The sequence below is a fragment of the Panthera tigris genome, chromosome F2 (assembly GCF_018350195.1).
Source record: "Panthera tigris isolate Pti1 chromosome F2, P.tigris_Pti1_mat1.1, whole genome shotgun sequence".
NCBI lineage: Eukaryota > Metazoa > Chordata > Mammalia > Carnivora > Felidae > Panthera > Panthera tigris.
The window spans coordinates 79,586,833-79,612,963 of record NC_056676.1 but is presented as its reverse complement, the minus strand read 5'-3'; the positions used below and the strand labels follow the sequence as shown (position 1 = coordinate 79,612,963).

The 26,131-nt window shown below is 53.6% G+C and overlaps 1 protein-coding gene across 8 annotated transcripts in view; it reads left to right on the top strand.

Moving 5' to 3' along the window:
• The window catches only part of AGO2 (argonaute RISC catalytic component 2), a 109,578-nt gene that overhangs the window by 28,253 nt on the left and 55,194 nt on the right, over window positions 1–26,131 (top strand). For 2 of the 8 annotated variants that reach the window (XR_006213124.1, XM_042973408.1), the window contains exons 1-2: window positions 7,213–7,511; window positions 20,852–21,047. Coding sequence is in view for 7 of the 8 variants with exons in the window: in XM_042973408.1 (XP_042829342.1) it covers window positions 7,391–7,511; window positions 20,852–21,047 (317 nt within the window). In the remaining variant the exon portion in view is untranslated. Of the gene's footprint in view, window positions 1–3,183; window positions 3,343–5,864; window positions 6,014–7,212; window positions 7,512–7,657; window positions 7,811–19,619; window positions 19,742–20,851; window positions 21,048–26,131 lie in introns of those variants that run through there. The other 6 variants (XM_042973411.1, XM_042973409.1, XM_042973414.1 and 3 more) reach the window with 5 other exon arrangements.

The following is a 26,131-nucleotide window of genomic DNA, read 5'->3' as shown; positions in this document are numbered from 1 at the left end:
GGTGGCCGAGCCGGGGCCTCTGACGGAGACAGGGTGCTGCGGGGGAGGGGGGGGGCGGATGGGGGGGGCACAGAGTGACACAGTTTGCCTGCCAGCTTCTGACCGCTGTGTGGACATGGAGGGGGGGGGGACCACTTAGGAATTGCGGAGTAGTCCTGCGGGTTCGCACCGTGTGCTCACGGGAGGCGGAGGGGGGACCTGGCAGACCCCGGGTCCACGGGGGGGCATCATGAAGGTGGAGGCAGGGAGGTTTTGTCACAGGCTGGGTGTGAGGGGTGACAGCATCGTGGTGGCCTGAGCGGTGGCCTCATGATTGAGACGAAGACCCCGTCGGGGGTGGGGGGGGGCGTAATGCGGGGTCTTGGTGACTCTGTCAGGTGGGTTTGGAGGGGTGGGGGGATCCTCCTGACTTGGGGAGGGGCAGTGGTGCTGGGAGGAAGGGACTGGGAGGCTCCCAGTGTGGCCAACTCAGAGGGGCCGGGAGAGGGGAGGGCCGGCGAGCGGGCCAGCAGGCGTGAGGGAGGGCGGGAGTTGACGTGGGACACATTTGAGTCAGCGCGGTGTGCTGGACGGGCAGCTGGAGCCCTGAGAGGTGCCCGGGGGCATGTGGACCGGAGAGGCCTCCAGCGGTGCTCAGGGTGTAGAGGGTGCTGGTGGATGAAGGGGCAGAGCTGGGGAGCGGGGGTCCAGGGCTGAGAGGCAAGGAGTCACGAGGAGCTGGCCCGCTCGTTGTCAGGTGCGGCCGACGGCACTGCCGGGCCGAGGTTTGACCGTGTGACGCGCCGACCCTGGGAGAGCGCTTCGTGCGCGTGGTGGGGGCCCCGCCCGGCTGCAGAGCTTGGGGAGAGTTAGGAGTCAACGCAACCAGTGGCTCGACGGCTGGGGGGCGGACAGTGGGGTCCAAAGACCGCTCCGGCCTGGAGTCTGGCGGGGCTCGCTTTTTACCCGTGAACGACTTTGTGTTAGTTCCTTACAGTGTCTTCCCGCTCGCACTCGTGGGTTCAGAGTTGCTTGTTTGGGTGCTTCGGGATGTTACTTCTCTTTCTTGGGGACGCCTCACCCTTGGCGTTCGCTTCTGTCTAATCAGAGCTGCTTTATAGCTGATGTGCGATTTCCTCTCCAGGGTCTTAGAAGGTCTTTTCTCTGTCTCTGTCTCGTTTTGTTGAAGATGGGAACAGCCTGACTGAGAAGGGAGAGTCACAGCAGAGAGGGGGAGGGGTGGCTGGAGCCTTGTCCCCGATTCCACCCTGGTCTGCAGGCAGAGGGCTGGGCCCGGCGAGGACACCATAGTTCTTCGCCCCCGACAGATGCTCCCGGAGGTGTGGGCCTGGGACAGCTCTATTCTTTTCTTTTCTCTTTTCTCTTCTCTTCTCTTCTCTTCTCTTCTCTTCTCTTCTCTTCTCTTCTCTTCTCTTTTCTCTTTCCTTTTCACTTTCCTTTCCTTTTTTTTCCTCTTCTCTTTTTTCTTTAATGCTTATTTATTTTGAGAGAGAGAGAGAGAAAACACAAGGGAAGGGCAGAGAGAGCTAGGGAGAGAGAGTTCCAAGCAGACTCCACACGGTCAGCACAGAGCCTGATGTGGGGCTGAATCCCCTGAACAGCAAGATCATGACCTGAGCCGAAGTCAAGAGTCAGAGGCCCAACCTGCTGAGTCCCCCAGGTGCCCAGGACCCTCTTCTGATGGCTGTTACACCCTCCCTCCATGAAGCCAGTGAGTCCGAAGCTGAGGGAGGGGGCGGGAGGGACGTGCTGGACATTTGGCCACGGCCGGGCAGGCTGCCGGAACACCCGGAGGGTCACGGGAGGCCGGCAGCCTCTAAGGCAACATGGGACCAATCAGCAGCATGGTGTTTTTGTCATACTTGGGGCCCGGGTTCAGACCGGCCTTGCATCAACCCTGGATCCCAGGGGAACCGCTTGTGCTCAGCTCACCGACCAACATCTCCTTTTGTTTTCTTTCTGCCCTTAGACATGTTCCCTTCCTGTGAGCCCCGCAGGGCATCAGAAAGCCCATTTCTTCTGGGGGCTTCGCAGCCACATGCCCCTTCCGTGTGCTGAGCTGTCTGCTAGTTTCCTCCACATCCTTGAGTGGGGACATGATTGCCAGAAGACTCCCCAGTGAGCCTTCCTCCACAACATACGTATTTAAGGTGTCCTCGTGCAGCCTTCTTTCTTTACTTTATTTTTTATTTTTTTCATTGCTTTATTTATTTTTGAGGGAGAGAGAATGAGAGAGCAAGCAGGGGAGGGGCAGAGAGAGGGAGGCTCCACACCGACAGCAGCAAGCAGGGTGCAGCGCTTGAACTTCTGAACTGAGCCGTGAGATCGTGACCTGAGCCCAAGTCGTCGGAGGCTCAACCGACTGAGCCACCCAGGCGCTCCTGTCCTGTGGCCTTCTTTATCGTAACAGGACTGGCTGGCAGCTGGACATCTGAACAGTCCGTACTGAATTGGGGGCCCTCGTAGGGAACAGCACTGGGACCAGGAAGATCTGGTCGGTGGGCCTGTAAAACATGTGGTGTTTGCTCTGGTTGCTGTGGGAAGAGCCCCCCCAGACCGAGTGGTGCAAAGCCGCAGCTGTTGTGCTCATGGATTCTCTGGGTCAGAAATTGGCACCGGGCCCAGGGGCGGTGTGCTTTCTCTGCCCCGTCAAGCCTCATCCGGGAGGCAGCGGAGTGGCTCAGGGCTGGGACCATCTGGACACCTCTCCACTCGCAGGTCTGGCACCCGGGCTGGGTTGACACCAAGGCTGGTTTCAGCAGAGCCTGCTGGCCAGGGCGCCCACATGGCCTTTCTGTGTGGCTCGGGCTGAGTTCTTCGAGGAAGTATCTGGAAATCAGACATTCCCAGGGAGCAGAGCGGTTGCTGCGTGGCCTCTTCTTATCCAGCCTCACAAATCCCCGGCATCATTTCCCTTTCTCCCCTGCTCTGCGGGTCGAAGCTGTCACCAGTCTGCCCAGACTCAAGGGGAGGGGATGTGGCCCCCAGCTCTCGATGTCAAAAGGAATTGGGTTGCTTTAAGACTGCCTCCGTGTTGTCCTTCCAAAACAGTTAGGACCTATTTCGGGTTGAGAAGCAGAGTCTGACGACCGGCTCTGTGGTTCAGGACGGCCATCAGGTGCCCGGTTGTCGTTCGTGACCGTGCTCTTGCATGAGGGCTATCAGCTAACTGCCGTCACACGTTATGGCAGCTGGGAGCTCCTGGCCCTTCCAGATCCTTCCAAACCATCCTGATCCAGCCAGAGAGCCAGAGGAGGCATGGAGGCTTCCCAGGAAGAGTCCAGACTTTGGAAACAGAGACGCCGGAGTCCGGGTCCCAGCTCTGCGACTGTGCGACCTCAGGCAAGTCAGTTCACCTTGTCCGTCTCTGTCTCTTCTGCAAGATGGCGACACTCCCTACCTTAGCAGAAGTGTTTTGAACCTCACGAAAGGTGAGGTGCCATTTGTCTGGGCACCTGGCACTCAGATTATAGTAACCGGAAGGCGTTGCAGGGAATGGCCTTAGTAGTTCAGCGATATCATTAATGAGAGTCACACGTCGCACCTTCTCGTAGGATCCTGATAGGGAATAACCACCCAGAATCTGGCTCCCTTTTTTCGTGAACAGTGCACATTTCTTGGATCTTTAAGCCCCCCGTGATGCTGACTTATCAGCGTGCTGCAGGGGTTTGAAGAGAGAACATGCGTTAACATGAGGCCAGATGGCTGAGCCTATCACTGAGTGCAAGACTAATTACTTGAAGTATCTTTCAAGCAGATCCTAGCCTGGTCCCTCCTTTGTACCTGCGGTTTTTGTTGTTTCTAAATGGCATCTTTGTAAAAGTCATTTTCCTAATCAGGAGCTGCTCAGGTAGAAGGAGGCAGTGGATATTTAGAATCTTGTTTTCAGCAAGCTTGACGAATTCTTTCAGTTCTCACGGTTGTCTGTGGTTCCGCCGTAGTTTGATGTAGGTGACTGTGCCTCCACGTGGCACTTTCGCGGTTTTGTTTCCAGTCGTGTTGGTTGTTTCTTTTTCTTTTGTTTCTGCACTTGGTAAAACCTGTCGAAGTGGTGATTTCAGGCCTCGTTGTTTGGTTCTGACCTCAGGAGACACCCTTCTGATACTTCTTTTGCGGGAGTGAGTGATGTTTTCAGGAGGTTTTCATTGGGTAACTTACTAGGTCCAAGAAGTCCCTTCTGAGTGGCCACGGGCTTTTGCCTGTCTTGTTTGTTTTTGCTTTGTGAATCACGAGAAGGTCCTGATTTCCGGACGACGTAAGGGACGTGTGTATGTGTGCCACACGACCAGTGCCAAAATGGGTTTAGACGCGCGGGGCGCTCCGAGGCGTGCGTGCGTGCATTAACTGTCTCGGCTAGAGGGCCACCGGGACCTCAGAGGTAGTGTGAAGTCAGGTCCCTGTGAGGGCCGGGCCGTCTCTCCAGGTGTTGAGAGCAGATGCACCGCCCTGGCCGGCCACACGGCTTCACGAGGGGGGTGGGGGGGGGGCGACGCGAGTGAGACTTGGGGTGTGTGGGAGGACACGCGTGACCCCCAAACCCCTGAAGTCCCGGGTAGATCGGGCGTTGGCATCGGCAGGCTGCACGCGTGACAGAGGTGTGACAAAGCGGGCGTAAGTTGGAGAACGTGGCGAGTTACTATGTTGCTGTAGTTGGACGCACTGAACAGGAGCAGCCGGACAGAGACGCAGTCAGTGGGTCCTGTGAACCTGCGGCATCTGAAAGAGTGTGCTGTCGGGTGGCAGGGGCTCTGGGTGGCTCTGGGCACCGCAGGGTCTCCAGGAGAGAGACGTCTGCTGTGGCTGGTTTCCAGGGGCCAAGACGAGGAGCGGGACGGGCTGGGGAGGGAGTGGGCGTGCGGAAGCCAGGTCAGGGACGCCCTGTGGCTCACGGAGTGGCCCGTGCGCAGAGGGCACAGGGTCGCTGAGGGTCGTGCCGCACGGTGGGCACTCATCCGAGCGGGGAGATGGAGTGTTCTCCTGGGGCGGCTGTCAGGCCTGGCAGGGAATGGGGAGGGAGCCGGGACTGTCATGGATAGAATTTAGCAAAGCGATTGGCTTCAACAGAAAGAAATGTAAGCTCATGCCTGCTCGCTCAGGATTGAAGTCATTTGGACTTCTAGGTTGGCAGCGGCTTAGAAAGAGCCCTTCTCCAGTAACTGAGCCCAAACCAGCGGGTCCCGCTGCGTCCTGCTGGCCTGGTCTAAGACACCTCCTCCTCTTCCTCCTCCTTTCACTTATTTGAGAGAGAGAGCAAGAAGGAGAGGGAGAGAGAGAGTCTCAAATAGACTCCTTGCTGTCAGTACGGAGCCCGATGCGGAGCTCGAACGCATGAACCTTGAAATCACGACCTGAGCCGAAATGAAGGGCCAGGCGCTCGGCCGACTGAGCCCCCCAGGGTCCCCATCTAAGATACTTCTTTTGGGTGTGATGGCTTCAAAATGCCTGACAAAGCCCCTGACTCTGTCCTCCGTAAGGGCCATGGGGACTGTTGTGTGTGTGTCCCCTTCCCGCCTGTGTTGCCACATTAAGCGGCCGAGCTGCTTTGTGGGGCCGTCAGCCCTCCGGGGCATCTGGCCTCAGTCCCGCTCGTCCTTTTCCGTCTGTGTTGGACCACGTAGAGTAACTGATACGGCAGTGGACAGCCACCTTGCAGCCTGGGCACCCAGGGTCACCCGTCAGTTCCCCAGTCGGGCCGATGACGCAGAGCCTTGGTTCTGAGTGACACGGGTTGTGTGTTAGCCGAGGAGGGAGAGATGATGGGTTTCGCCGCCTAGCCGGTAAAAATAGACACTTATTCTTTCCACGGCAGGCGGAAAGCGAAGACTTCACTCAGTAGCCCCGTGGGACAGAACTGAAATTGTGGTTTCTTTCGTTTTTGATACCATTCTTCTCTTCCTGACTCCTTGTCTGTTAAAATTCATCAGGCCTCACGAGCTGATGGTGATGGATCAGGACCCGTGGATTCGCGTTAGCTACACACCCGCCTGCGCGTTGTGCTTCGTCCGTTACCCAGGTTAGGGCTTGAAGTCAGGAGCGCGTCCCGCGGAAAGAGCCTTGGCTCACGCAGCTGGTGGGTGGCCGTGCCTTCCTTCCAGAAGGGACGGGAGGCAGCCAGACCTGTTCCCGGCCGCCCCCAGTGAGAAGGTCACGTTGCAGCACCCCCAGTCCACGACTGCCACGTGAACGGCACGTCTGCAGAAGGTGCTTGCCCTCAGGCGAGATGTGCTCCCAATGCGTATGTTTTCTTTTCCATTAAAAAGTGAATAAAACGTTGGTGGCTACCTGCACTTGGCGGTCACGGCTCTAGCTGGACTGCGGGGCTGTCGGTGCGGGCAGCACCCCTGCACGCGTGCAGATGCCACGCTCCCCGAACCGGGCTGTGGCATCGGAAGGGGCCGTGTGTGCTCGGCATTGGGACCCCCGCTTGTGCCTGCTGCAAAGGGTGGACGTGAGCGAGATGGTTTCTTGCCACCTCAGAAACTCACTCAACCCTGTAACCTGAAGGGAGGAAGGAGGAGGAGGGGGGAGGCGTGTGGGGCACGGTTATAAATGGGCAGAAATCGGTCCCCTACTTTTTTTCCCTTGGGTGCACTTTCAGTATGAGTTCGCTTTATCTGGGATATAGAACCCAAATTGTGGCTTTAATCTTGGACTTGAAATAGGGACGTGCGGGCTTACCTCCGTGTGGCAGGTCCCCGGGCACTGGCAGGTGCCAGGGGGCTCCCCGGGACAACCTCGTGGCTGCGCGTGGGGGGCCCTGCGGGTGGCCTGGTGGCCGCCCATCTTCTAGATGACGGGGCGTCTCCTCCAAGCTGGGCCCCTCCTGTCTACATCTGTGTGGCTGTGGATGAGGGGCCTCAGATATACGTGGGAATCCTAACACACCCACCTCATATCCTGGATTGGGCAACTTTTTTTTTTTAAATTTTTTTTTTAACGTTGATTCATTTTTGAGAGACAGAGAGAGACAGAGCATGAGCGGGGAAGGGACAGAGGGAGGGAGACACAGAATCCAAAGCAGGCTCCGGGGCTCTGAGCTGTCAGCACAGAGCCCCACGTGGGGCTCGAACCCACGAACTGCGAGATCATGACCTGAGCTGAAGTCGGAGGCTCGACCGACCGAGCCACCCAGGCGCCCCCTGGATTGGGCAACTTTTTAAAAAGATGTCTCTTAGGCGGAGTACTGGCTGTGCTTGCCACCTCTTAGTTTTTGTTGAACTTTGGAAATTGTCAGAGAAAAATAGAGTAAACACCCATTTATTCTCCTGCCAAAATTTGTTCAAAGTTGGTTTTGTAGGTGTTTAAAAAATAGCTTTCTTACTGTTTTTCTAAGAGTAAATAGTCCACTTAAAAGAATCGAGGCAGAAAGCGCAGAAAGACAACTTATCACATGACCTCCCAGAAGCCACCGCTCGTGTTCACGAGCCTTCCTACCCCACACGTGTGCGTGTGTAGACACGTGACAAATGGGACTGCCTCCAGCGCCGTTGTGGAACTCCTCCCGCTTCCCGGTATGCGGAGTAGTTGTTTGTGTGCGGTGTAAGCAGGTTACCGCAGCAGCTTATTTAACAGACTTTGTGCTGACGAAGTCCTCATCAGTCATGTGTTGGGTGGGCGTTGATGCGTTCCGGGGCGGGGATGTCTTGCTGTTGTGTGTAGGTGTTGTGTGTGCTTGAGGATAAATGCCTGCCTCCTGAGTTACTTCATCAAAGGGCACAGGATTTTAACCGATTTCTGTAACATACCTTCAAGACCAGCCAGCTTAGATGTAATCACACTGATCATTTTCCCCGGCTCTTCTAAATGCCAGGTAGGCAAAAAAAGTTGTTTACGATTTCAATTTGCATTTTTTGAATGAGGGCTGAATATGTTTTCTGTTTGTCGGCTACTGGTGTTGCCCGTGCGCACTCTCCATGTTTTCCCGTTGGAGTTTCAAATCCTTATTAATCTATATAGACCGTCTACCCAGGTTTAAGTTTTTAGGTTTGTGAAGTTATTATGTCACAACATTTTCCGAATTTCTTGGGCAACCAGAGAAGCTTTAAAAATCCCGTGTAGTCAGACTCGTCTCTTGTGACCTGCATTTTGGTTCCAAGACAGAGAACATTCCGACTCCCGAATTATAAAGGACTAATTTAATTTAATTTTAATTTTAATTTTTTTAAGACTATTCAATTTTAAAGTAGTTCTTTGGATGTCTTTGTTTCAGTTAGACATGTTGCCTATTTACAATCTGTGTCCATTTGGAGTTTGTTTTGTAATAAGACGTGAGGGAGCTCATCTTAACTTTTCCCTCAAATGTTCAGTGTTCCACCTGTCCCTTCTCTCCTGTCTCACGGTTGAAATGTCACCTTAGCCTGCCCTGAACTGTCCTCACGGTTGCTCCTGACGTGATTCTCTGCCCGCTCTCTGCTGAAGTGAGTCCCCCGGGGACAGGGACACAGCAGGTGCTCAGGGAGCGTATGGGACACGTAGCCTGAGGCTGGGCACACAGTCAGACCTCAGTTTAGTGGCAGCTGTTCCTGGGCTCTCCTGTGCCAACGGAACGAACTTGGGGGGCCTACTTTATGCACCGTTAGCCCACCCATTTCTTTTGGAAAATGTGTTTGGCTTAAACATATCCACTGTCTCAAAAGGACTTGAGGCACCTTGGCCTGGTGGCAGAACTCATGGGCTCTCATAGCAGCAGGACCTGAGCTGAGCCCAGCTTGGTCTGTCCTTACCTTCCCGGTGTCCCAGCAGCAAGCTGGGGGTCACACGTGCCTGGCCCACGGTGAGGACTAACTGGGACAGCACACGTGGTTCTTCCCAAGGAATTGCGGGAGAGCTTAAAGTAATACACACGCTAGAAGGGGTAGTTAGTCGTTTTCTGTTGGTGTGGAGAGATGTCCTTGGTAACCAGGGTGGATTCATTACTGTCACAGAGCACACAGTCGTGAACTTTCTGCTTAAGAGGATGGGAACAGAAGACGGGAGGTGAGATTCTTGTATGTTTGGGGTGATAGAAGGATTTAGGTTCTAAAACCTCGCTGGCCTGGCATTGAGTCACCCTCGGGGTGCCCTGGTTTGTGAAGTGTGGACAACTTGTGTCCGAGAGGGGGGAATGTGAGGACAGACAAGGAGGTACCTGGAGTCGCGCCCAGAGCGTAGTAGATGCTTGATAAACACAGCTTCCTTGGTTGAGATGGTGGAGACAGCTTGTGGAAGACGGAGTCATAGTCTCCACGTGGATGCTCCGTGTTTTTGCCGTAAAACACCGGCGTCGAGTTACAGATCGGTGGAGGGGTTTCTACGAAGACTGAGTGTTGACACTGAGCTATTGTTGTATTCATCTGTTCGTTCCTTCCTTCCACGGTTGCACAGAAGCCGACACAAGCCCTGCCCTGCCGATGCTCACGAGCTGGTGGGAGGGCCAGTGGCTGGCCAGAGAATCACAAAATAAGTACAGAGTCACAGCTGGTAAGCGTTACAGGGAAGCATGAGAGAGAGACACGCGGGGGGTGGTTTTCGTGTGTCCTCAGGGCTTTCGTAAAGCGCTCAGGTCGCGTGGCCGAATGTCTTGACAAGCTCTTGAAAGAACCACACGTCCACGGAGCAGGACGGCAGTGGACAGTGGCCATACCAGCCATTCGGGGGACACCTCAGCGGAAGGGGGGTGGCGATTTACGTTTGTCAAGGATTTCCTAAATTCCTGCTTGTACTTTTTACAGTATGTGTAATATTATTGGCTAAAGACAGATGGCGGGTCAGAGGGGACATCTTTGATGCAGGGGGGAAAAGTTTATTAAAACAACTTTTATGGGGAAGTTTTCTTTTTACAGATCACGGGGGTGGCCTGGGGACCATTTCTCAAAGAAATAGTGTTTGAAATGATGGTTGGATTTTCACAAAAGTCTATTTAAAAATCTTTTGTGGGTGAAGTTCTGGGAGTTTGCAGTGAAGATAGAGAATAACCTTGTTAGTCACTGGCATGAGGGTGGTTGGATGTTTGTTTTGTGCTTCGTCCTGAAGCTACGTGTGTGACATGTATCCTGTACGTGCTGTATTGTTCGCTAAAACGAGGTTAAAGTATTTTTAGACTGGTACTCGTTCAACCACAAAAGTCGAGCGAGGCGTTCTGGTGGCAGTCCTCCTGCCGACTCCCCTCGCCTTGCGCGCGGCCCTGGGCACCGGCCAGGACCCCACCGTCACCCAGGAACACCTGCCGTGCCCAGGGCCGAGTCCCCTCGCCCCCACAGCGACTGGCCCCTCCCTCTCGGGGTTGCCTCTCAGGGCCACTTCTTCGTGCGTGGCCAAGAACCGGGCGACAGATTGGAATTTCCCAGAGGGTTTTTACCACGAGGGGAAGAAATGAAGAGTTACAGGAACTGTAGCCGCGTGAAGGTGACACATTTCTAGAGAAGGGCTCTGTGACTCCACGGTTGGCTGCTCTCCTCGCAGGGCCGTCCTTCCGCCACCTTGTCTGCGAGCCTGCCCGGGGTTTCGTCTGGGTTCTCCTCCCCTCATCCTCGTTCAGGGCGGGAGGCGCTGGGCACACATGCCCAAGGGAGAGGAGCGGACGGGAGCGCCTCCCTAGGGTGTGGACACATCTTCCTGCTGGAGAAAGGGAGGGCGTCACTTCCCAGGCCGGGACTCGCGGTCAGGGTCGGCGCCGGCCTTGGGGTGTCCTCTGAGCCCGCTGCCCTCTGGGCTGACGGTCACTGTCACGCCTAAGCGCCCCGGTGGGGCCAGCGGAGCCCTGAGCACGGACGCCCGGCTCCAGTGTGCCGAGAGTGCAGCCCCCCTACACAGTGACCGGCACCCCTGCTAGGCTCCGCCCACCTCAGGGGCGTGCCCAGCCTCGCAGGTCTGGGGGCCGAGGGGAGCACCAGGGCCCGTACAGGGTGTCTGCGCGTCCCAGCTGGGCTCTTCTCGGCCGCGGTGCCTGAACCGGATGTCAGGGCACAAGCACCTTGTCTGGGCGTCTGGCCAGATAAAAACACATCCCTCCGGGAACTTGGGCGAGGTCTGGTTTTTTTTTTTGTATTTGATCGCAGCTGGCTCCTTGGCCGCCCGGGGTCTCGCACTGCAGTTCTGCAGAGCGTGTGTCCTCTTAACTTGCTCTCCAGCTGACAGGAGCAGATGTTCCTTTCTGCATTCTTGGTGCTCCGTTCTGAGAATGCCTCCGTTCGTTTCACCGGAAAGGCTGCCGTGACTGTGTGTAATGCAGCTCCATCGGCTTGGGCGGCCGTAAGCGAGACCCGCCTGTGTAGGCAACAGGTGAATTCGCCAAGTGGCAGCCGTGCGTGCTGGGTGCAGCAGGAGGGGGCTGGTCTGACAGCATCCGCGTTGCGGTCTGTGTCCCGGCCGGTGTCAGAACCCGTCCTTTTCTAGCCTGTGGGGAAAGCAAGGTGTGCGGGAGACCCCCCCGGCCCTGGGTGGTGGTGTGGCCCTTCTCGGCCACCGCCTGGCTGGGACCCTGACAAGTCCCTCTTCCCTCCTCAAGAGATGTCCAAAAGCGTGAGGGAGCTGATGTCCGTGCCCGGCTTGGCCCACGTTGTGGCACGGACGGGCTGGATGGCCTTGAGCTATTTTTGTCACTTTCTTTTGCCTTCATGGTTTCTGGCCGATGCCCATACCACGCACACAGAATTCTAAAAGGAAAATAGAGGCTATGGGACGCTGATACTCATGCTCACTTCGAGGTTCTGGGAAGAGCTATACGGTAGCCTTATGGCATTTGGTGGCAAATCTTCAAATACCCCAGTCCCACTGAGACCCGGGTGCTGGGCGGCCGGGCTCCCTCCAGTGCCCTGTGCCAGCCCCGTGGCAAGTACAGATGGAGGTACAGTGGTTCGCTTGCCAGCAACCAAAGCTGCTTAATTGAAGAGCCAGACTCCGCATTTATTTAGCGATTCTGTAATGTAGATTTTTCTTGAGGAACATGTAAGTCACCCAGGAGCCAAGGGTCACATAGGTCTTTTTGTTTCTGAACGTCCTGGACTCCTAATAAGATGTAGTGGAGGGAACGCCGCCTGCGGGGGGGCGGGGGGGGGGCAGGAAGTCTCAGCCCCCCTCTCAGTGTTCTTTCTCCCCCCCCCACCCCCAGGCAGAGCCCCCAGACCCGCCTGGAGCCTGGCTCAAGGTCCGTGACTCAGAGCAGGTTGGGGAAGGAAGGGTGACTGACTCTCCTTGGTTTCCACGGTGACTCCTGGCCCCAAATTCTGCTATTTATTATGTGTCATCTGTGGTCGGGGCTGTTGCTCTTGGCCTGATGGCTTGAGCTGGTGCCCCACTGCAGGCAGGAGGTGGGGGTGGGGGTGCAGCCGCGTGGGCCCGCGTGTGCCCGTGTGTGCCCGCGTGTGCCCAGGCCTAATGGGTCACGCAGGGATTTTGAAAATTCCGTTCCACCTGCTTAGGGATTTAGAAAACAGCAGAAACGAAGGGCTTCTCCGAACAGCCATGCCTGTCTGCTGCTTGCCTTCCGTGCTGGTCACCAGACGGACTTGCCGGGGACAGCGGCCTCCCCCGAGCTGACTCCTGAGCCCGCGTGTAGCTTGGGCCTTGGGACACAGATTGGCCTCACGTCGTAAACACGAGGCTGTGCCGCGAGGCCGCAGCGGGACGTGTGCCTTCCGAGGCCCGACTCCGAGCCCCTGCCTGGTAGGCGGCCTGCGTGACGGGCCTGGGGAGCCGGCATGGCAGCCAGTGAGCCGTGAGCCCACGTCCCGTCAGGGACAGACGCTCTGGGGCGGCCTCGAGACAGCCCCGTTCTGAGGCCTGCAGGGCGTGGTGCTGTCCGCAGACCCACCCGCCCTCCGCAGGGCCACAGACACGGGGAGGAACTGAGACATCGGTTCCTCTGCTTCCAGATGAGGCTGTGCCGTCCCCTGACAGCGGGCGGTTCTCAGGCATGCGGGGTCACGAACCCCTTTGTCAGTCTGGTGAAGGCGATGGGCGGATCCCTTACCAGAATCCTGTTTTTCAAGGCACAGAACAAAATGTGTAGGATGACCAGGAAAGCCGGTCATGTCAGGATACAGTCATCAGAATATGACAGCAAATGTTACCACGTTTTGTAACCGGTCCACCAGCGGGCCTCATAAATCTCATGATTTTGAAGTAGCCGTGAATTCAGACATGCTCTGTGGTGTCTGTAGCAGCCGCCACATGACGTGAGGGTCCCGGTGTCTCCACGTGTCCATGTTCATAATGGAAAGAAGCGCTACGTGTCACTTGCTCCGTCCCCGTTCACAGACCCTCTGAGCTGGCTGCGTGGATCCCTGGCTGGGAGCTCCTGGCGATGTGTCCTGGAAGGGCCCTCGGCATGGTGGGGAGCCCAGGACGCCCCCAAGGCCTGGTTTGCTGTGTGCGGGCTCAGGAGGCACACGTCCCCAGCTGAGCCTTGAAGTGATGGCGTGCCAGTGGTCAGGGGGCCTCTGACCTGCTGGGCAGGGTAGCAGGGAGGGTGGAGATGAGGGACGGCAGCAGGTGGCAGGGTGGGGCTCCGCAGCAGCACTGGGAGGGGAGCACTGCAGGCTCGCGTCCTATAGATCTTGAGGCCCAGAATCTGGGCTTAGGCCCTGGTTCTGTTCTGTCTCTGCCTGCCTGTCTGTCTGTCTGTCTGTCTCTCCCCCCCGCCTCCGGGTTGCTGCCTGCAGCCTAGGGTCAGATTGAGGAGATGAATTGGTCAGCGAGTCCATTGTTCTCGAGGCTGGGAGCCTGGAGGGGTGAAGGTGGGCTGTGTTTTCAGTGTGTAGGGAGAAGGGTGGGCCAGGAGGGTGCAGGGAGAAGGCGGATGCGGTGGGAGCCACATGGCTCAAGCTGTGGAGGGTGGCCCGCCTGTGCACTGAGCCCTCCCGCTGGCCCCTGCTTCCTCTCGAGGATGTAGGGAGAGATGTTTCTACGTGGGTCGTCAGCACAGCATTTCATTTTTAAAGTGAAAATTTGGAAACCACTGAAATGCATCCGCAGGAGATGGCTCAGTGAGTAATGTGGTCATTAAAGATTCATCTTGGAGAATTGCATAATATGATGTTAAATGAAAGAAGCCGGTACAAGTCTGCATGATTCCGTGTTAGCACGGGTGCACATGTTGTGTCATATGGGTATGTAGAAGACTGACATTTTAACAGGACCGTCTCCGGTGGCCTTTTATTTTCTCCGTGTTTTTCTGTATCTTCTGTTATAAAAACTACAGTAAATGAAAGCAGTCACCCAGTCTGTGTCTACCATTGCAGGCAAAGACACATTGGTTCAGGGGGCCGTCACCTGCAGGTGCTGCTTTAGAAGGTGCTCCGTGAGGGGCGCCTGGGTAGCTCAGTCGGTTGGGCATCTGACTTCGGCTCGGGTCGTGATCTCATGGTTCGCGGGTTCGAGCCCCGTGTCGGGCTCTGTGCTGACAGCTCGGAGCCTGGAGCCTGCTTTGGACTCTGTGTCTCCCTCTCTCTCTGCTCCTCCCCCACTCATGTTCTCTCTCTCTCTCTCTGTCTCTCTCTCTCAAAAACAAATAAACATTAAAAAAAAAATTTAGAAGGTGCTCCATGATCTCTAGCCAGGTGAAGAAGACAGGTGAGGGGTGGGGTATCCTGGGTGCCTGTCCCCCCCCCCCCCCCAACAAGCTCTCAGTTATCTGGTCCATCCTTCATGAGGTAAGATGCGTGTGAGATTTTCTGGAAGGGAGCCACCTTCTTCCTCTCGGAGGGGCTCCTAGCTGTGCGTGAAGTTGTGCTGTGGCGCCCCGCTGGTGTGGCCGGCCGTGTCTCCTCTCCCCCAGGAGACTGAAACCTGTACCCTGCTCCTGCCACAGTGCTCATCATATAGCAAAGGGGTCAGAGTGTCTCTGGATCCTCGGTTCTGCGACCTCCCAATTCCAGGTAGGAGAGAGGAAAGGTGATTGCGTGGGTTGAAGCCTGAGCCACGGGCCTCTCGGTGGGGTTAGGGCATCACTCTCTCAGGGGCCTGAAAGATCTCCACAGCAGGCCCTGCCCCAGCCTGCCCGGAGCCCATCTGCAACACCTCCTTCTGGGCACGGCGGGCACTGGTGCCCTCCTGGCCCCTCCCCTGCGCCTGCCCGGTGCCTGGAGGTGTCGCCCCAGCCCCTGCGCTGTGAGCTGTGAGCCCAGAGCCGCTGCCCTCCTCCACCTGCCTGCTGGGAGTGCTTAGGTGGCCGCAGGCAGGGGAACCTCCCAACATTGCCCACTTGCTCCTTGAGGACCCACCTGTGACCTGGCTCCCCCCCAGGTGCTCTGTGCCCCACTTGCCTGCCTTTACTGCAGGGCTGAGAGTCTGTTACCCCTGCCACACCGAAGGTAGTGAGTTGGATATGAGCAGAGCCCTGAGAGAAAGTTCTTAGCAGTGTCGCTGCTGGTGGTTTGTCCTCACGGAGGCCTGCGCCGATAGGCCCTGAGCTGCTGGGGCGCCTCCCACCCCCACCCAGGGCACCCACCCGTTGAGGACGTCCAGCAGACCTTCACTTGTCTCCTCTGGTCACCCCAGTTCCTTGTCCCTCGTTTCCGTCCCGTACGGAGGCGGAGGGTGGGACCAGAGCTCCACCCTGCCGAGGGGGCTGCTGGGGCCAGGGTCCCACAGCCTGATCTGGGACCCTCCTCTGACAAGTTGGTGACAGTCTGGACCCCGTGGGGCGGGTTTCTTTAGGACCACGCCGCCCCGCAGAAGCCTCGCTTCAAACGCAAGGACAAGCCAGCCTTCCATGGCTTCTGGAAAAAACACCCAAACTTCCTGGTTGCTGCGGCCCAGTTACTCATACAGGAAGTCGATTACTCATTCACTGTGCTTCCCTTTCACTGATTGAGATGTGGCTCTAAGAATGGATCTTTTAAACACACGTGCTGACTTATGGGTAGCAGCTCCTCACACACTCGTGGCCCGCGTTCCCTGACGCCTTCAGGCTCTCCGGCTCCCTGCCCCCAGGACCTGCCCCGTCGGGAGTGGGGGCTGGCGGAGGAGTCGGTGACGGCCGGCAGTCGCCCTCCCCCTCAACTGGGTCTCTTCCAGCTGTGACCATCCGGGGCTCCTGGGTGAGAAGGGAGGGGCTGCCCTCCCGTCCCCCCCCCGGATCCTGCCCCCCAGTGCGGAGGGAGCGCCGACGGTTCCCAGCAGAACTGTCTGGAGCCACGGGCGGGGGGCGCGGGCCTGGGCGTCGCCGCACAGCTTTCACGGGAAGCTGGAAGCCGGATTTCTCGGTGAAGGATGGAGAAGGATGGGGAGGGGGAGAACCTGGAAGGTCGGGAGGATGGCCTGGCCTGGCACGGGCTGGCCGGCTTGGCCCCAGCTGGGGTGGAGGTGGGGTCTTCCTGCAGGGCCGGGTTGGGGGCCAGGTCTCTGCTGAGCGGACCCTCGGAGCCATGGCCACGCTGTGGTGGCTCCCAGATCTTCCTCCTCCTCCTCCTCCTCCTCCTCCTCCTCCTCCTCCTCCTCCTCCTCCTCGGGCTCTCACTCACTCAGTGGATGTTGACGGTGGCCGTGGCTGCGGAGGCCGCGACAGGCACCGCGCCTCTCCGGAGCCCCTGCTCGCCAGTACCCGGCCCGGTGGGCTCGGGGTCCCCCTGGTCCCCCTGGTCCCCCTGCCCCCGCTGCTCCGCGCTGTGGCGTATGTGCAGTCAGACTCTGTTCCTGCTGCAGAACCGGCGAGGGGAAGTGGGCCGCGGGCCGGGTGTGCTTGGACAGTTCATCTCTAGGCGATACTGGAATTAATTTTCAGAGTCAGTCTGTGTCAACTGTGGTGAAGGTGCGTGTGCTGTGCAGCATTTGGCTTCCGGCAGCTTTTGGTTTTCACGCTGGAACGTCATCCACCTGTTGGGGCCAAGAGCCGACCGTCCCGCGAGAGTGACCTTACCCCCGTGTGCCGTCCCGCCCCTTCCTCACGCACGGGCGCTTCTGGGCAGCGTCGCCAGCGCTGGGTCCTCTCTGGCGTTTGGTTCGTGAGTCCCGCTTGTCTTGGCGCTCCACGCTCGAGGCCGACTCTCTGTAAAGTACAAAAACGGATCTGAGATCTCTCCTAGGATTGAGGCTGGGCAGGGAGGCATAAGACTGCTGGGGCCTCGGGGCACCTGGGTGGCTCAGTCGGTTAATCGCCACACTCTGGGTTTTGGCTCAGGTCATGATCTGGCAGTTCATGGGTTCGAGCCCCACGTCAGGCTCTGCGCTGACAGCATGGGGCCTGCCTGGGATTCTCTCTCTTCCTTTCTCTGCTCCTCCCCTGCTGTGCTCGCTTTCTCTGAAAATAAATAAACAGACAAAAAAATAAAGCTGCTGGGGCCTCGCCCTACTCTGCTTTGAAAACTGTTAGAGCTTTCACTTGTCATTGTATACTCCATAGTCTTCCCATGAGCTCTCAGTATTTTCATTATTAAAAGCTAGAAGCGGGGTGCCTGGGTGGCTCAGTCGGTTGAGCATCTGACTTCGGCTCAGGTCATGATCTCGTGGTTTATGGGTTCGGGCCCCACTTCGGGCTCTGTGCTGACAGCTCGGAGCCTGGAGCCTGATTCCGATTCTGTGTCTACCTCTCGGCTCCTCCCCCAGTCGTGCTCTCTCTCAAAAATAAACAAACATGAAAAAAAATTTTAAAAGCTAGAAGCAAGGAAGAAATATCTTGTGAAGTTATATATTTCATGAATGTGTTACCATCGCGTTTTTTTCTGCTGCTTGCATCAATACGAGTCAGTAACGCAGACCAGTGGACAGTTTTCCATGTTTTCCATGGCACACGTGTGAGGAATTCGTGCTTTGCAGGTGGGGGAAATAGGTCCAAGCAGAGAACTGGGCTCCAGGCATCTCTGTGCCAGCGGTTAGATATGAGGCAAGTAAAATCACCCGCGTCTGCCGGGCCGGATGGCTGCTCGTGGCAGGAGGAAGTCTTGGCTCAGAGTTGGGCACCACCACTCTGTTGCCGTCTGAGCCTCGGACGGCTTGACTTTTCAAAGGGAGCGCCTTCGCTCCGTGACTGTGACACACAGTTAAGTATGTGAAAGCCCCTCGTAAACTGGAGAGCCCTTCAGTGCAGATACGACTCTGCTTCCTGGAATGGACCCTGGGCACCAGATGCCTCTGGCTCTGTGGCTGGACATTTCCTGGGGCACAGATGTCACTTCTGTGGTTTAACTGCGCTCCTGTATTCACAAGGTTCCCCTCACTGGCTAGGCGTCCCCTGAGAGCGGGGACCGTGTGCTAGTGGGCTCTCCTCAGGGGACAGAGCTGGGCGAGAGTGGAGCCCACCCCCGGACGCGGTCAGGGTCTGTAGTGCAAAGGATCGCGTGTGAGCTGCGCTTACGAGCAGTAAACACGCCTGATCTGTCAGATGACACCCAGACACTGTCCTGGGAGGCGACACGTGGGTTATATCTGTCTCCCCGGTCCCAGGCGCATTACCCAGCCCCTAGGTACATGCGAGCGTGCTGTGGCAGGGACGGCGTGTCGTGTGCAGGTCTGTAGGTACCATTCTCTAGGGTCGTAGGTGCTCAGAAAGACCTGCAGGTTTCCGGATGGTGTAACTCAGGGAGATTAATAACCTTGAAGCATGTTCATTTTCTCATCGAAAACAAGACAGAAAACAATTCGAGAACTCTGGGTTTTTCTAGGTCATAAATGCAGTAAAAACAGCTTATTTTTAGTAGCCTTCATTTGTTTCTAGTAAATGTCAGTAGGCATTGAAGTACGTGGATTTTTTTTTTTTTAATAAAGAGGATTTAAAAAAAATGAAAACGTGAGCAAAAATTAAGAGTATTCTGTTATTGGAAAAATTTTTAATTGGTTTTTTTCTAAGCGGCCGTTTGAACTTTACTAACAGAATTGCTGAAAATTTGAATTGGGATGAAGTTTCTTTCTACTGTCTGTGGGAGGGTTGGGGGCAGGAGGGAACGTTCCTTGATTAAATCAATGGCTTAAATAGGAATGAAGGAGGGACACCACCTTGATGACTTTCGTCCCTTTAATTACATATGGGTAGTGCCCTGTTGGCATTGTCTCCTTTTCTGATAATTAACGTTGCCCCGTCTTTCTAGTCTCTCGTATGCAAAGAAGGAACATCAGTATACACAGCAAATACACAGTGAGTTACTACAGCGCTTTAGAAAAAAAATTTTTTAATGTTTGTTTATTTTTGAGAGAGAGAGCATGAGTGGGGGAGGGGCAGAGAGAGAAGGAGACACAGAATCTGAAGCAGGCTCCAGGCTCTGAGCTCTCAGCACAGAGCCCGACGCGGGGCTTGAACCCATGAACCGTGAGATCATGACCTGAGCCGAAGTCAGGCACTTAACCGATGGAGCCACCCAGGCGCCCCAGCTCTTCTTTTTTTTCTTTTTTCTTTTCTTTTTTTTTTCTTTTTTTTTTTTTTTTTCTTTTTTGAGAGAGAGAGAGCATGAGCAGGGGAGAGGAGCAGAGGGAGAGAGAGAATCTGAAGCAAGGTCCACATTCAGCTTGGAGTCCGATTTGGGGCTCGATCCCACAATCCTGGGATCATGAGCTAAGCTGACATCAAGAGCTGGCCGCTCAACCGACTGAGCCACCCGGGCGCCCCTCCAGTGCATTTTAAGTAAAGAATTGGTTTGTGTTGAGACCCCCTCCTTTGTGGAAATGTGGCATTGGTCTGTTGCAGAGAAGGGGTGAGCTGTGGTTTCCAGGGGCGGGAGAGATCGCGCGGAAAGTGGAGTCCTCGTGTCGACCCGAACACAGCCGTCCGTCCGAAGCCGCTGGAATACCTGCTGCCACGTGGGGAGTGGTGCTTGGGGCCACGTGTGGCCGGGTGCGTGCACGCGTGTTGATGTCAGGAAGGCTCGGCTTTCTTGTCTCTCGAGGTCCTAAACATCCTCCTTCCTACTTCGGTGGTCCATTGTAAGGACGCTTTCTGAGTGACTTTGGCATCCCTCCCCTTACCTGTCTGAACCCCAGCTTCCGGAGCTTGACCAGGTGTTTCTGGCCTCTTCTTGCGCACCAGGTGCTTTCAGGCCCTCGGGGAGGCAGACCGTCCTCAAGTCGCTCAGGTCCAGCTGGAGAGGCGGCTGGGATTCCCGCTCAGCGTAGCAGATTTATCCTGGAGATGTGAACAAGGCAGGCTAGAGACAGGAGAAGTAGGGAGCTGTGAAGAGTGAGGCTGGTCCTCAGGGTCGAGGCCGTCTTGGGTTGAGCGGCCAGAGACCAGGCTGAGGCCAGACCTCGCAGACGTGAGGGCTCCTGGTTGCAGCTGGGCGGCCGTGGAGGTGCTTGGACCCGTGGAGATCGGACCCTCTGGCCTGGAGGGCGGAAAGTGGTGGGGGGTTGCCTGGATGCCGAGACCCCGTTAGCAGGCTTCCCTGACTGCCCGTGGGGTGAAACGGGGCCCCGAGCAGGGGCAGAGAGGGATGGATAGGAACGGATGGATTCCAGAGGAAGCAGGTAAAATGAGGACGGTTGTGTGTTCGGCTGTGCGTGCAGATCGTGTGGGAAAGGTCGTGGTAGGGGGTGGGCCACGGCCTCACTGATGGAGGCACGATCCGTGGTTTAATTGTGGATGCAGTGTCAACCGTCTGTGAGCCTATATGAGAGATGACGGGGGCTGGGGAGAGAAAACCCAACGTTCCAAGGATCCGGGCAGCGCAAGGGAGCAACAGCCTGGAAAGGGAGGACCATGGCTCGAAGGGCAGAGGGTCCCTGGAGCCTGGCAGTTAGGGCGAGGGCCAGGGGCACGAGAGTCAGGGTTCCCAGGAAACGGGTGGACACGAGGCAGGAGGAGGCGAGGATGAGCGTATGGGGGGCACATGGGACAGCGGGGGTCCTCAAGGGCTGGGAGGGGCGGGTCACTCACAGGAGGGGCTCGCGAGCGCTCTGGGACAGCGGGTGTTTCTCTGTGTAACGGGCGTTCTCTTGGCCGTTCCAGTGCTCGCGCCTCCTGCGCCGCCACCGCCACCCATCCAAGGATATGCCTTCAAGCCTCCACCCAGACCCGACTTCGGGACCTCCGGGAGAACAATCAAGTTACAGGCCAACTTCTTTGAAATGGACATTCCAAAAATTGACATCTACCATTATGAATTGGATATCAAGCCGGAGAAATGCCCGAGGAGAGTCAACAGGTATTCCGTCCTCTCATCCCTCATCGGTCTCGACCGGCCGACGCGGGTCCCGGCGTTAAAGTAATCGACCCTTCCGTTCCGGCAGCTCCTTCCCCGGAGGTGTCCCTTGGCGTTTCCTTTTTGAAAAATGTTTTGTGTGTTTCCTTGTGTCTGGATACAGTTGTCAAGCGTGCTGATCAGTGAGCTTTGACGAACGTGTGCGCGTGCCCGTTGCCTCCTGCCCTCTCCATCGATCCCAGCGCTAAGTAAGGCCAGTGCTCCGCGTCCCTTTGTGCTGTCCCTTTCTGCCCTGTGAGATCGTCTCGCCCCACCTGCTCCCTAGACTCGGCCTGGTGTTTGTGGGACTGACCCGCACTGCCGTGTGTTAATAGCTTCTTATTTTTATCGCCGAGGAATATTGCGTGATTTCTTTATTCATTCTCCTGTCGGACGCTCGGGCTGTCTGGGCTTTGCCATGATGAACGTTGTTCTTCCAGTCTTTTGGGGACGTGCATTTTCGTTTCTCTGAGATGAATACCCGGGAGGGAAATTGCTGGATCCCAGCGTGGGTGTAGGCTGAGCTGCACGAGAGGCCGCCAGAGTGGTCGCACCGCCTCATTCTCCCGCGGGTGGCGTGGGGCCTGCGCGCCCCGTCCCGCTCAGCACGGGGGACGGCCAGGCTCCTGGAGTTTCGCGTTTCAGTCTCATGGTTTCTTTGGGGGTTTTAATTTCCATTTCCTGGTAACTAGTGAGTTGAGCACCTTTTCATGTGCCTATAACCATAATTACATTATGTTTACACGTTATATAGTGTCACGTAGTGTTTCTAATAAAGTGTCTGTCGAAGCCTCTTCCCTGGCTTGTCTCTTTGTTCCTGATTTGTAGGAGTTTTTACTATATTTAAGGTCCAGGTCTGTATCGGGAGTGTTTTCCCCTGGTTTGTGGCTTGTCATTTCACTTTTTTTTTTTTTTTTTAAATATTTATTTTTGAGAGAGAACAGGAGAGAGAGAGAGCGAAGGAATAAGCAGGGGAGGGACAGAGAGAGACACACACACACAGAATCCTGGAGCAGGCTCCAGGCTCCAAGATGTCAGCACAGGGCCCAGCGTGGGGCTCAAACCCACAATGCATGAGATCATGACCTGAGCCAAAGTTGGGCACTTAACTGACCGAGCCCCCCGGGCGCCCCTGCTGATTCACTTTCTAAATGGTGTCTTTCAATGAGCAGAATTTTGTAAGTTTGTTGACATCCAATCTATAAAATTTTGAAAATGGTTACCATATTATGTGTTCTCTCCAAAAAATCTTTGCCTATCTGAAGGGTACAGGTACTCTTTATTTTTTTTATTTTTTTTTTTAAGCAGACAATTTGGGCTTGTTTTTTTATTTAGGCCTGTGATCCATCTTGGATTAATTTTTGTCTGTGGTGGGAGGTAAGGGTCTGTTGAGAAGACTTTTCTTTCACCATCGATTTACCTGGGCCCCCTTGAGGGGGAGGGTAAATCAATTGATTTTCAGTTGCTACCAGAAAGTTCCCTGGAATTTTTTTATCATGATCGCTTTGAAACTGTAGATAAATTTGGGGAAAGTGGATACTGTTGAATCTTCTGGTCCACACACATGGCTGTGTTTTCCATTCTTTAGGTTTACTTTAATTTCTTGCAGAACTTACTCATACTTTTCATCATAGAGGTCTTCTGTTTTGTTTATTCTAAGTGTGCTGTGTTCTTTGATGTTACTACAAATTGTATTTTAAAATTGCATTGTCCACGAGGGAAGTTTCTCAGGAGGGAGTGACTGCTGACAAGTACGGGGTTTTCTTTTTGGAGTCATGACAAATGTTCAAAACCTAGATTGTGGTGCTCTAAGGGAGACAAAAACCCTGTGAATATACTAAAACCATTTAATTGTGCACTTTCAAGATGTTAAAAAAAGTTTTTTTGTTACTTTTGAACAAAGATGGTTTTACTTTTTTCCAGTTTCTAAAGCATTTTATTTTTTACTTTATTGCGGTGGCTAAGAAATCCACTATAAATAATGATGAATGGATGTGGTGAAAACAGACATCCTTGCCTTGTTTCCACTCTTAAGGGGGAATCATTCATTCTCTCACCTGTAGTGTATTCTATTAGTCGCAGGATTTTCTTAGAGACCCTTTATCAGACCGAGGGAGTTCCCTCCCTGATTTGCTGAGAAGTATTCTCATCATTGGGTGTTGAATTCTGTCAAATGCTTTGTCTGCATCTCTTGGGATGATCATATAGTTTTTCTTCCTTTTTTCCTACCTCCTATTAATGAGGTGTATTAATTACATTGACTTTTTTTTTTTATGTTAGAGTGGCTGGATTTTCTCAGAGTTAAGATGTATTATTTTATATACATCGTTAGTCATGACTTATTATTTTTATATACTGCAGTACTTTGTTAGCATTTCGTTGTGAATTTTTGTGCCTCTGCTCCTGAGAGACATGTGTGTACTTTTCTTGTTAGGTTTGATAGCACGGGTATGTGGCATTGTGAAAAGCTGGGACATGTTCCCTCCTCCTCCCAAAACTCCCAAGACGAAAGATAGATTGGTATAATTTCCTTCTTAAATGTTCCACTGACTTTGTCATTGAAATCGTTTGGACCTGGAGTTTTCCTCGTACGGTTTAATTTCTTTATTAGGTACCAGGCTGTGCAGAATTTTCTCTGTGTGTCTGTTTTGGCAGTTTGCGTCTTTCAAGGCATCTGTCCATTTTCTGTAAGTTGTTGAATTTCCTGGTGCAACATGGTGCCTGTGTTCCTTTAATGTCTGTAGGACGTGTGGTGAGAGTCTTGTTCATTCCTGATATTTTATTTTTTTAACGTTTATTTTTGAGAGAGAGCATGCACGCGTGCGCACACACACACGCACACACACAAGTAGGGGAGGGGCAGATAGAGAGGACGCAGGCTCCCGGCTCTGAGCTGTCAGCACAGAGCCCGACGCAGGGTTCAAACCCACGAAGTGCGAGATCATGACCTGAGCTGGTCAGACGCTTAACCGACTGAGCCACCCAGGCGCGCCTCATTCCTGATACTTTAAATTTGTCTTTTTTCTCTTTTACCTTGATCAACTTTGCTAGGGTTTGTCAATGATATTGATGTTTTCACAGAAACAGCTTTTTTACTTTGTTGATTTTTCTCTTTTGTTGAATCCACCCGTCTCTCCGTTTTCTTTCCTCTGATATTTATTATCCTTCTATTCATTTTGAGGTTAGATCATCAAATTTAAACCTTCCTTCTTTTCCAATCCATTTGTTTAAAGCTGTAAATGTCCCTCTGAGCCTGATTTTAGCTATAGCCCACGCGTTTTGATACATTGTAATTTTAATTCAAAATATTTTCCATTTTCTTGTGAATTCTCTAATCTGTGGGGTTTTGTTGTTTTTAGAGATGTGTTCAAATTTTAACTCTTTGGTGTTTTGTTTTGTTTTGTTTTGTTTTGTTTTTGGTACCTGTTGATATTGATTGCTAATTTAATTCCACAAACCATAACCATAAAGTTTAGAGGACATACTCTGTAAGATTTCAGCCTTTTGAACTCTGTTGGGACTTATTTTATGGCTAAGTATGCGATTTATCTTGGTAAGTGTTACTCATCCGGTTGAAGAGAATGTGTGTCCTGTGGTTGGCGGGTGTGGGGATTTGAGTAGTAGGTGGCGTTGGTCTGTAGCGTCACGACAGTTCTTTATCTCCGTCCTCGTCGTGTTGTCCGAGTGTGGTGTGGGTTTTGTCTGTTTCTCCCTTTAGTACTGTTTTTGTTTGCTGTGTTTCAAAGCTCTGTTATTAGGGGTACACATTTTTATGATTTTTTGTCTCCTGTGATAAACTGAACCCTTTATCACTAGGAAGAGTTCTCTGTATTTTGTAATTCTGATTATTAATACAATCTCATGGCCATTCTTAAGCTTGCCGTTTAGCTGATGTACAACTTTGTACAAGCTTTTACACCCTCGGCCTGCGTGTGTACGTACTCCAAGCGTGTCCCCTGTAGATATCATATAATGGGGACTTCCTTTATTTCTTGATTTTATCGGGTATGTTACGTTTGTTTACATGTAACATAAATTTAAATTTAATTTTTTGTGGTTGCTATTTTTTTAAATTTCTATATCTGTGTTTTTTATGCTTTTATTTTAAATGTCTATTTATTTTGAGTGAGACTGGGGCAGGAGGGCAGAGAGAGAGAGAGCGAGCGAGTGCGAATGCCAGTCAGGCTCCACGTTGTCAGCATAAAGCGCCACGTGGAGCTCAACCTCCCAAATCGTGAGATCTTGACCTGAGCTGAAATCAAGAGTCGGACGCTTAACTGCCTGAGCCACCCAGATGACTCCCCTGTGAGAATTTTATAGTAATATAATTCTACTTACTCCTCTGGCCTTTTGCTATTGTTGTCACGCATTTTACTTGTCTATCCATTATGAATTCCGTGGTGCAATGCTGCTCTTTTAAAGAAATTGGGAAAATGGTCTGTTCAGCCACAAATGAGCCTTACTTGGCTCTCTGTGGATCCGGGTTCTCACCTGGCGTCGTTCCCTTCCAGCCTGAAGAATGCCCTTTAGCCCTTCCTGTTGTGCAGGTGGGCCCGTGATGAATTCTTCCAGCACCTTTTTGAGATCTACAAATGTGTTTATTTCCTCATCTTTGAAGGATATTTTGCTGGAGGATATTGAATTCCAAATTGACATTCTTTTCCCCTAATACCTTAAAGTTGTCATCTTCGTTAAAGTTTTAATCTTCATTACTTCAGATGAAGTTTCAGTTTACTTTTCTTCTTGTACTTCTCCTGTACGTAATTTGTCATTTTTCCTCTGAATATTTTGTTTTAATTTTGCTTTTCAGCAGTTTGAGGTGCCTAATTGTGATTTTCTTTTTCTTTTTCCTTCTTGGTGTTTTCTGGATTTGAATGCTGATATCTTTCATGAAATTTGGGTGAAATGCTATCATTTCTTCAAATACTTTTTCTGCCCCATTTTCTTCTCTATAGGATTGCAGTTATGTGTATTCTAGGCCATTTTTATGTTGTCTCCCGATCATTGAGCCTGTGATTTAAAAAAAAAAAAAAATCTTTTCCTCCTCT